Raw genomic sequence first — 8,904 nt, 5'->3', positions numbered from 1 at the left:
CAGGCTGGGGGTGCCGGGGGGGGGGGTCGGAGCACAGCTGGGGCTGCCCACTGGGGATGCAGGCTGCATGCAGAGCTTCTTGGTGCACTCCGCCACTGCGCGCTTGCTGGCAGGCGCACATGTTTTAGCGCACGCTTGTCAGTGGGTGCACACTTGCTGGTGCACGCTTGCTGGTGCACACTTGCTGGTGCACGCTTGCTGGTGGTGCACACTTGCTGCTGGTGCACACACTTGCCCATTGCTGGTGTATTTTTACCAGTGGCTGAATGCTTTTTGGTGCAGCTTGCCAGCGGGGGCACGCTTTCAGGGAGATGCACGCACCCTGGCTCACGCTTGCCGGTGGGTGAACGCTTTTCGGTGCACGCCTGCTTGTGGGTGCGCAATGCCGGTGCACAATTTCGGTGCAAGCTTCCTCGTGGGTGCACGCTTTCGGTGCATGATTTTTGGCGCACAATTTCGGTGCAAGCTTCCTCGTGGGTGCACGCTTTGTGGTGCCCCCGGCGGCCGCGCACCTTGCAGCTGGGCGCCAGGCTGGGGGCGCGCGGGGCGCTGGGGGCGGGCGCAGGATCCATCCCTGCCCTGTGGGCCCCACGCGTTCCCTGCAGCGCCATCGCCCCTTTAAGGGCTCCACGCGCGCGCGCGGGTGGGGCGGGGCGGGGCGAGGCTCCGCCCTCCCGGTGCCGCCGCCGCCGGTGGCTTCCGGGCAGCGCGGCGGAAGTGACGCGGGGCGCGGCGGCCGGGATGGCGGCGCCGAAGGTGAAGCAGGACATGGCGCCGCCCGGCGGCTACGGGCCCGTGGACTACAAGCGGCACCTCCCGCGCCGCGGCCTCTCAGGTGAGCGCGGGCGGGACCGGGGGAGCGGTGCTCCCCGGTGCCCCCCCCGGTGCCCGCTGACCGCCGCCCCGCAGGTTACAGCCTCTTCGCGATCGGCGTCGGCAGCCTCCTGCTGGGCTACTACACCATCGTCAAGTGGAACCGGGAGCGCAGGTGGCGTGCGGTGACCCCCGGTGCCCCCCCGGTTTCCTCCCGGTACCTCCCAGTCCCCCCTCGGTCCCCGCCCGGGGTTTCCCCGCTCCCTCCCTGCGCTCCCGTTCTCCATACCTTGGGGCTCCCACCCCCGGTTCCCCCATTCCTGCCCGGTTCTCTTGGTCCCCCTCCCCGGTTCCCCCCCGGTTCTGCCCCCCCTGGTTCTCCCCTCGTTCCCGGTTCCGCCCCCCCCCGGTTCTACCCCCCACTTGGTTCCCCCCCCTTCCCGGTTCTCTTCCCGGTTTCCCCCCGGTCCTCTCCCGGTGTTTCCCCGCTCCCTCCCCGTGCTCCCTTCCTCCTTGCGTGGGCCTCCCCCCCCCGGTTCCCCCGTTCCCCCCCGGTTCCCCCCCCGCCCCCGACCACCCCCGGTGCCCCCCCGGTTCCCCGAGCCCACCCCCATCCCGTGCCCCCCCCCCCCCCCCGCAGGCGGCTGCTGATCGAGGACATGGAGGCGCGGATCGCGCTGATGCCGCTGCTGCAGGCCGAGGCCGACCGCAGGTAGGGCAGCACCGGGGGGGTCCCGGGGGGGGTGGCTCCGGTGTGGCCCCCCCCCGGGCACGGCCGTCGCCTCTCTTGCAGGACCCTCCGTATGCTGCGGCAGAACCTGGACGAGGAGGCCAAAATCATGAAGGACGTTCCCGGCTGGAAGGTTCGGCACCGGGGGGGACGGGGATGGGGGGGGATGGGGACTGGGGGGGGGGGGGCGCGGCGCTGGGGCTGTGCCCCGGGGCGGGGGGGTCCTGGGGTCCCCTTGGGATGGGCACAGCGGTGACATAAATTTGGGGGGGGGGACACACCGATTTTCCCCAAGGTGGCTGCTTGTGGGGCTCGGGTGCGGGCTCTGCCCCCATGCTCCGTCCCCCCCGGTGTCCCCCCATGTCCCCACGCCACCCCCGTGTCCCCTCGCCACCCCCCACCCCCCCCGGTGTCCCCCCCGCGCCCCCCTCCCGCGCTCTCTCCCATTCCCAGGTCGGCGAATCCGTGTTCCACACCGACCGCTGGGTGCCGCCGACGCTGGACGAGCTGTACTACCTGCGCTCCCCCGCCGAGATGGAGACCGAGAAGTTTGGGCTGCAGTGCTACGTCTGAGCCCCCCCCCGCCCCCCCCCCCGCCACCTGGGGGGGGTCCCCTAGGCCCCCCGGGGGTCCCCTGTGCCCCCCGAGGGCCCTCTGTGCCCCCCGGGGGTCCCCCTGCTCGAACACCCCGCATTAAACCCGTGTGGATAGGCGGCCGTTTCTGTGTCACCATCGATTTTTTACGCACCCCCCCCCCGGGAAATCTCACCCCATTTATGGGGCGCTCGCTCCTCCTGCGGCCCCGCAGCACCCAGAGGGGCCGGGCCGGTGTCGGGGCGCTGATGCCCGTCTCCCATCCTGGGGGTGCTGAGCGGTGCTGGGAGCGGGGCAGGGGCTGCAGCCCCCCGCAGCGTGCTTTGGGGGGGGGGGGGGTACCAGCAGCGGGGGCTCGGCGCCCCCCCATCCCCAAGTCCCGCACGTGGGGGACTCGTCCTCGGTGTCATGGTTGGGAGCGGGGTGGCCCTGAGGGTCCTGAGCTCGCCCTGAGGGTCCTGAGCTTGTCGCCCTTCGTGCTCGCCGGTGCAGTAGCCGCAGGGAGAATGGGGTTAAACCCCCCGCTTTTGGGTTTTTTGCTGCTTCCCGTCACTTGAAGGGGGAAAGGGGGAAAGGGGGGGCGCGTTGCGGGGGATTTGGGGTGCCCCCGTCACCGCCACTGCCTGCAGAGCTCGGGGGGGGGGGGTACCCTGCTGCTGCCCCCCCCCCCCCCCAAAAAGCACCGCCCGCGGGGGCTCGGGGGCTGCTCCCGACGGCGGGGGGGGGGGGGGGGAGAGCCCGGGTGGGGCGGGGGCAACCGGAGCCGCCTCCCCCGGGCGGCACCGCGCAGCTCCGGGGGGGGCCGCGCCGCTGCCACCGCTCCCGCAGGGCTCCGCCGGTGCCCCCGGTCCCGGTGCCCCTGATCCCGGTGCCCCCGGTCCCGGTATGAGCTCCGCGCCCGGCCCCTCCCGGGAGCCCCCCCGGTATCTCAGGTGAGTCCCAGCCGGTCCCGCGGTGCCCCCCCCCCCCCGGCACCGGCCGGTCCCGGGGAGGTTTTTTTGGGGGGGGGGGGGGGGAGTTACGGGAGTGCTGCCGGGCCGGTGCCCAGCACCGTGCCGCCGGACCCTGCCCGCTGGTGCGGAGCCCCCAACCCCACCGGGACGCGCTGCGGGGGGGGGCGCAGCCCCCGGTGTGCCCCCACCGGGCGGGGGGCAGCCCCCGGAGCTACCGGGACCCCCCCCCCCAAACCCCCCCGGGGCCGGTCCCAGGGGATGGGAGCGTGGCCCCGGGTGGGCTCCGGTGCTCTGCCCCCCCCCCCCCAAGCTCCGGGATGCTGCAGGTGGCGGTGGGGGGGTCGGGCCCCCCGCCCCCCCCCCGGCTGCTCTGAGACCCCCCCCGGGAATCCTCCGGTCCCCTCCGGTGCTCCCGAACCCCCCCGGGGTGGGGACGCGGCACCTCGGGGCCCCCCCGCGTGTCCCCCCCGGGGGCACCCGGGGGTGATGCCGGCCCGGCCCCGACCCCCCCCCCACCCCTCCGAGCCCCCCCCCCCCCCCCCAAACGGGGAGCGGCGGGGGCCGGTACCCGAACCCCGCGGTTGCCAAAGCAACAGCATCCCCATCCCGGGTCGCCATGGCTGCGGCACGGAGGGCTCCGGCAGCCGCAGCCCCGAAACGGGGGGACCCCGGGGGGGGGGGGGGGGCGAGGGGGGGGCTGAACGGGCCCCCCCCCCCCCCCCCCGACGGGACGGAGGCTGGGGTTACGGGGTGGGGATGCGGATTCGGGGCCCCGCAGGGTTCCAGGGGGAGCGCGCAGGGAGGTGACGGCGGGGGGGATGCTCGCGTCCGTCCTCTCCCTCCTGCTCCCCCCCCCCCCGCCAAGGCTTTGCCCCCCCCCAGTTCCTGGAGGCTGGGTTAAACTGGGCCGGACTGGGTTTCTCTGGGGGTCCGAGCAGGGGCTCGGAGCCGCGTTTGCACCCCCAGGACATCCCTGGGGGGGTCCCACGGGTCCCATAGGGGAGGCAAAGCGCAGAGCTGGGGGGGGTGCTCTTAGGGGGGGGGGGGGCGCGGCTCCCAGCTGGGCGCTGCTCCAGGGACACGGCAGCCCAGTGATGTCCCCCCCCCCCGCCCCGGGGACGATGCAAGGACACCGGGAGCGAGGCTGGGCCGGGGCCCAGGTTTCCCTGCCAGCAGCAATTAGGGGCAATGTTCCCCCCCCCGCATCCCCAGCGGGGATTTTGGTCGGAATCGCGCCTTTTGTTCGGGGAGCGACAACACAGCTGCCGTGGGGCCGGCCCCCAGCTGCTGCTGCCAACGCTGGGGGGGGACCCCGGGGCTGGATCTGTCCCGTGTCCCCCCCCCAGTTTGCCCACAGGACCCTGCTGTGGAGCTGGGGCCGGGCTGGGACTCACTAGAGGGCACCAAAGGATTGGGAACTGGGATGGGATGGGATGGGATGGGGTTGGACTGCATGGCCAGCACCTGGGGACCTGTGGGATCTGCCAGGGTATTCAGGGGCTGCGTGGGGGGGTCAGTGGGGTCAGCCAGCACATCAGGGGTCAATGGGATCTCTCGGGATGGCCAGGCAATGGGGTCTGCGGGGTCTGCTAGAATGGCCGTGGCATGTCACATCTATGGGGTCTCGCAGAGGGTCCAAGGGGTGGCACGGTACAGGATCTGCTGGGACAGGGGGTCTGTGGGGTCAGCCTGGGCTGCGTGAGGCCCCCCTGCAGCCAGGTGCCCCCCAGGACCCCGTCCCTGTCCCCCTCCAGCTCCCGGGGCCGGTAGCACCACACCAGTGTCCCCTCCCACGACCGGGACCGAGTGAGGCGTGCACCCCAAAATCGGGGCCCCGGGTCCCATTGCAGACCTGCTTACACCTGACACCTCTGGAGCCCCGTGGTCCTGCGGCACCCGTGGGTGCTGGCACCAGCACCGTGCCAGGGCTCCCCTGGGACCAGAGTTTTTCATCCCAGCGCCTCGGGGAGCTGATGCTGGCTCCTCCCGGGGGGGGGTCAGATTTCCCCGTCCTTCCCATAACAATCGCGGCGGCGGCGTCCTGGAAGCGGCACATGTTGTTCCCATCCGCGGCGCAGGTGAGCCAACAGATGTGAGCAATTATTGTCCGATCCCGAGGCTCCCCGGCCCTGCCAGCTCCCGGGCTCGGCAGCGGGTGAACAACCGCGGCATTGTTCAGCTTTATGTAACAGCACGAGCCCGGCGAGCCCGGGGACGCTGCCAGGGCCGTGCCTCGCACGAAAGGCGGCCGCGACCCCGCGCCGCGCCGCTGCCAGCGCTGCCTGCCCCGGAGCTGGGTGCGCTGAGAGCCCAGGACTCTCTTTCCACGCTCACCTGGTCCCCAATTCCCCTCCAAGCCACACGTGTCCCCTGCCCTGACCCGCTGGTGGGTGTCCCCAGGGGATGCCCGTGCCCCTGGGGATGGAGCGGGGTCCCCAGGGGCTCGGTGAGCGTCCCAGGGACGTCCCAGTCCTCACCGCTGCCCGATTCCCCGCAGCAAGGCGGAGGCGGAGGCCATCGAGAAGGAGCTGCTGGAGGATTACCGCTTCGGGCGGCAGCAGCTGATCGAGATCTGGGGACACGCCTGTGCCATGGCTGTGACCAAGGTGAGGGAGCCGCCAGGGCTGGGGACACCCCGCCAGGGACAGGGGCTTCGCTGCCAGCTGCTCTGCTGGCCCTGTCCCGTCCCGTCCCATCTCATCCCATCCCACCCCAGGGAAGGTGCCTCCAAGGGAGGTGCTGAGCCCTTCCCATGGTGCTGGCACTGCTGGGCACCGCCTGCCCTCGCTGCGTGCAGGCAGGAGGGTGCTGGGGGGCAGCCGGGGGCCTCCCAATGCCCTGGCACCACTCATGCTGGGATTCTGGATGCTCGAGCTGGGTGTGAGGAGGAGGAGGAGGAGGCAGCGATGCTCTGCGCAGTGGAGGTGCAGCACCAAGGGCAGCTTCGTGCCTCGCCAGGGCGGCGAGCTCCGCTGCCTGGCTCAGCTTTTCCATTCGAGGCGTCGGGGCCGCTCTGTGCCCTCCCCTTGTTTAAGGGCACAGACTTCGCCAGAGGAGCAGAAATATTTGGGTGTCGGAGCTTCAGCGCAGCCCGTGGTCAGCGGGGCTGGCTCGGCCCCACACCTCTCCCCTGGGGCACCCACAGGTCGCAGCATCCCCAGCTCCACCGTGAGCACCCTCCTTGCAGGGCTGAGCATCCTCCTCCTCACGGGTACCACGAGGGGAGAGCATCCCCCGACGCCAGCTTGGGCATCCCCAGGGACCCCCAGCATCGTCTCCTCCCCGGGCTCCCCCCCAGCGCATCCCCAGGAGCCCCAAGGCAGCTGGAAGCGTGGTCGGGGCCGCAGCCAAAGGCAGGGCCAGGGCTGGGCAAGCGGGGCTTTGTCCAGCGCAGCAGCGGCTGCGAACTGGCCGTGCCGCTTGGGGCTCCGGTGTTTGGATTGAACCGGGAGCCAGGCTCGGCGAGCAGGAAAAAATCTGTCAATGGATAAACACAGCCTCCCTGGGCAGGCTGCTGGTATGTGGAGCGCCGCCGCCTCCCAGCAGGCTGGCGGGGAGCCCCGTCCCGCTGCGGGCACCATCCCTGTCCCACCATGGGCACCATCCCTGTCCCACCATGGGCTCCATCCCCGTCCCACTGCAGGCACCGTCCCCGTCCCACTGCGGGCACCATCCCCATCCCGTTGTGGGAATCATCGCTATCCGACCACGGCACCATCCCCATCCCAGCACCTGCACCATCCCATTATGGGAATCATCTCTCCAACCACGGCACCATCCCCGTCCCACCGTGGCACCACCCCCGTCCCACCACGGTCACCGTCCCCGTCCCACCACTTGCCTTTTTCCACCCAAGCCCTGCTCCCCCTTCCCCTGTTCCCCGCCACCTCCCCGGCACCGGGTGCCATCCCAGGGCCACCCCCGGGGGCTGGGTGCCACGGTGCCACCCCCGGCTCCTCTCGCCCAGGCCTTCCCGCTGCCGTCCCTCCCGCGGAAGCAGCCCACGGTGCTGGTGGTGTGCGGCCCGGCGCAGAATGGTGCCATCGGGCTGGTGTGCGCGCGGCACCTGCGGATCTTTGTAGGTATCTTCCTCCCCTCCTCATCCTCCTCCTCCTCCTCCCCGAGCGGCCGCGGGCCCCAACGCTGCCTCTCCGCCGCGCAGGACTACGAGCCCACCATCTTCTACCCCAAGCGCTCCCCGGACCCCCTGTACCGGGACTTCACCACGCAGTGCGAGAAGATGGACATCCCCTTCCTCTCCTACCTCCCCACCGAGGTGAGCCCCCAGCAGGAGCTGCCCCCGCTCACTGCCTTACGTGCTTCACGTTATTAGCATTACTTTTATTGTTGTTATTTCCACCACCCCCCCCCCCGGCTCTGCTGGGAGCCCGGGGATGCCATGAAATCCAGCGGGCGGCCGCCGCGCCCCGCCGCCGGCCCTGCCTCCCCGAGCCCCCGGCTCTGTTGTTGTTGGACGCGCCGGCCTCCCTCGGAGGAATGTGACCTGAAATCGCTGTCCTGGCCGGGCTGCGCGCTGCGTTTCCAGCCCGTTGCATCCCCCTCCCTTTAGCTGGGGGGGAGATTTTTTTTTTTTTTGTTTTGCTCCAGTCGCTGCGCACATCCAGTGATGGGGGGGAAAGGGATGCCCCCGTTGGCACGGTTCCTATGCTCCAGGGGTGGGTGGGGGGCTTGGGGGACCCCTCAGCTGCCCACTGTCTGTCCCCCCCCCCCCAGGTGCAGCTGATCAACGACGCCTACAACGCCGTGGTGGACGCGGTGCTGGGCGCCGAGGCGGAGCTGGGCGAGGGGAGGGGGCCCTGCGCCGGCATCCTCGCCACCCTGAAGCACGTCCGCATCCCCATCGTCAGCCTGGACGTGCCCTCAGGTCCGGCCTCGCGCTCGGGACGGGGTCCCCCCAGCCCGGGTTTGTCACCCTGCCCACCCCCGGTGTCACCCCCAGCGCGGGGACAGCCCCAGGGACCCCCCGCTGCCCCCGGCTTGGCAGCGTCCCCGCGGCTTGCCAGGAGCGAGGGCTGGCGGCGGCTCTCTGAGGATGCATTCAGGGCATCTCCAATAAATAACAAACTCCCCGAACTGAGACATGATGTAATTTGAAAACACCCGGGTGTCTGGTGGCCAGGCCTGGAATTGCCATCACACCCCCTCCACCCCCCCCCTTCTCCGCCGCAGCCGCTGCCGGAGGAGCAAACAGAAGCCCTCGACACGGCAGCCGGTGAATCCTCACCAAGAAAAACCCCGCACCGTGCCAGGGCTGCTCGCAGGGATGGTGCAGAGGCAGGATGAGGCCGGAGCCATGCAGGGCAGCGATGGTGCTGGGTGCTGGGGGGGGGGCTCCACATCCCCCAGCCCCACATCTCTGCCACCCCGCGGCATCCTCCGCCAGCGCGCGGGCTCGCTGCCCCCTCGGCCACCCCCTGACCCCCTCCCCGCATCTCTCTTGCCGTGACAGGGTGGGACGTGGAGGCCGGCAGCAGCAGCGGGATCAGCCCCGACGTCCTGGTGTCGCTGACGGCGCCCAAGCAGTGCGCCCGCCGCTTCCTGGGCCGCCAGCACTTCGTGGCCGGCCGCTTCGTGCCCTATGACATGCAGAAGAAGTTCGAGCTCAACCCGCCCGAGTACCCCGGCACAGAGTGCGTGGTGCCCCTGTGAGCCCCGGCAATAAAGCGCTGGCAGCTCCTCGCCGTGCTCAGTGTCTGCCTGGGGACGTGGGACGAGTGTCATTGGGCTCCCACGGGGGGGGGGCGTGGGGTCCCTGGCGCAGCCGCGTTGTCCCCATGGTGTGGCACCGTGATG

General features: G+C 71.3%; 2 protein-coding genes across 4 annotated transcripts; both read left to right on the top strand.

Annotated features, from left to right (window-relative positions):
* Positions 1 to 657: 657 nt before the first annotated feature.
* NDUFA13 (NADH:ubiquinone oxidoreductase subunit A13) lies at positions 658 to 2,260 on the top strand. Its single transcript, XM_066984035.1, has 5 exons — positions 658 to 835; positions 910 to 988; positions 1,454 to 1,525; positions 1,607 to 1,676; positions 1,997 to 2,260. Exons 1-5 carry the CDS (start codon positions 742 to 744, stop codon positions 2,114 to 2,116), a joined length of 435 nt encoding a protein of 144 aa, XP_066840136.1. The 5' UTR covers positions 658 to 741; the 3' UTR covers positions 2,117 to 2,260.
* A 636-nt stretch (positions 2,261 to 2,896) lies between these two features.
* YJEFN3 (YjeF N-terminal domain containing 3) lies at positions 2,897 to 8,786 on the top strand. 3 transcript variants are annotated; one of them, XM_066984038.1, is made up of 7 exons: positions 2,900 to 3,069; positions 4,845 to 5,168; positions 5,588 to 5,696; positions 7,058 to 7,168; positions 7,253 to 7,366; positions 7,825 to 7,975; positions 8,561 to 8,786. In XM_066984038.1, the coding sequence occupies exons 3-7, from the start codon at positions 5,682 to 5,684 to the stop codon at positions 8,758 to 8,760; spliced, it is 591 nt and encodes a 196-aa protein (XP_066840139.1). In that variant the 5' UTR covers positions 2,900 to 3,069; positions 4,845 to 5,168; positions 5,588 to 5,681; the 3' UTR covers positions 8,761 to 8,786. The 3 variants fall into 3 exon arrangements, with proteins under 3 accessions (XP_066840137.1, XP_066840139.1, XP_066840138.1); XM_066984036.1 differs by lacking the exon at positions 4,845 to 5,168 and having other exon boundaries at positions 2,897 to 3,069; XM_066984037.1 differs by lacking the exon at positions 2,900 to 3,069 and having other exon boundaries at positions 3,842 to 5,168.
* Positions 8,787 to 8,904: the final 118 nt, after the last annotated feature.

This window comes from Anser cygnoides, chromosome 27 (genome assembly GCF_040182565.1).
Source record: "Anser cygnoides isolate HZ-2024a breed goose chromosome 27, Taihu_goose_T2T_genome, whole genome shotgun sequence".
Taxonomy (NCBI): domain Eukaryota; kingdom Metazoa; phylum Chordata; class Aves; order Anseriformes; family Anatidae; genus Anser; species Anser cygnoides.
This window is presented reverse-complemented; position numbering and strand designations above follow the sequence as displayed.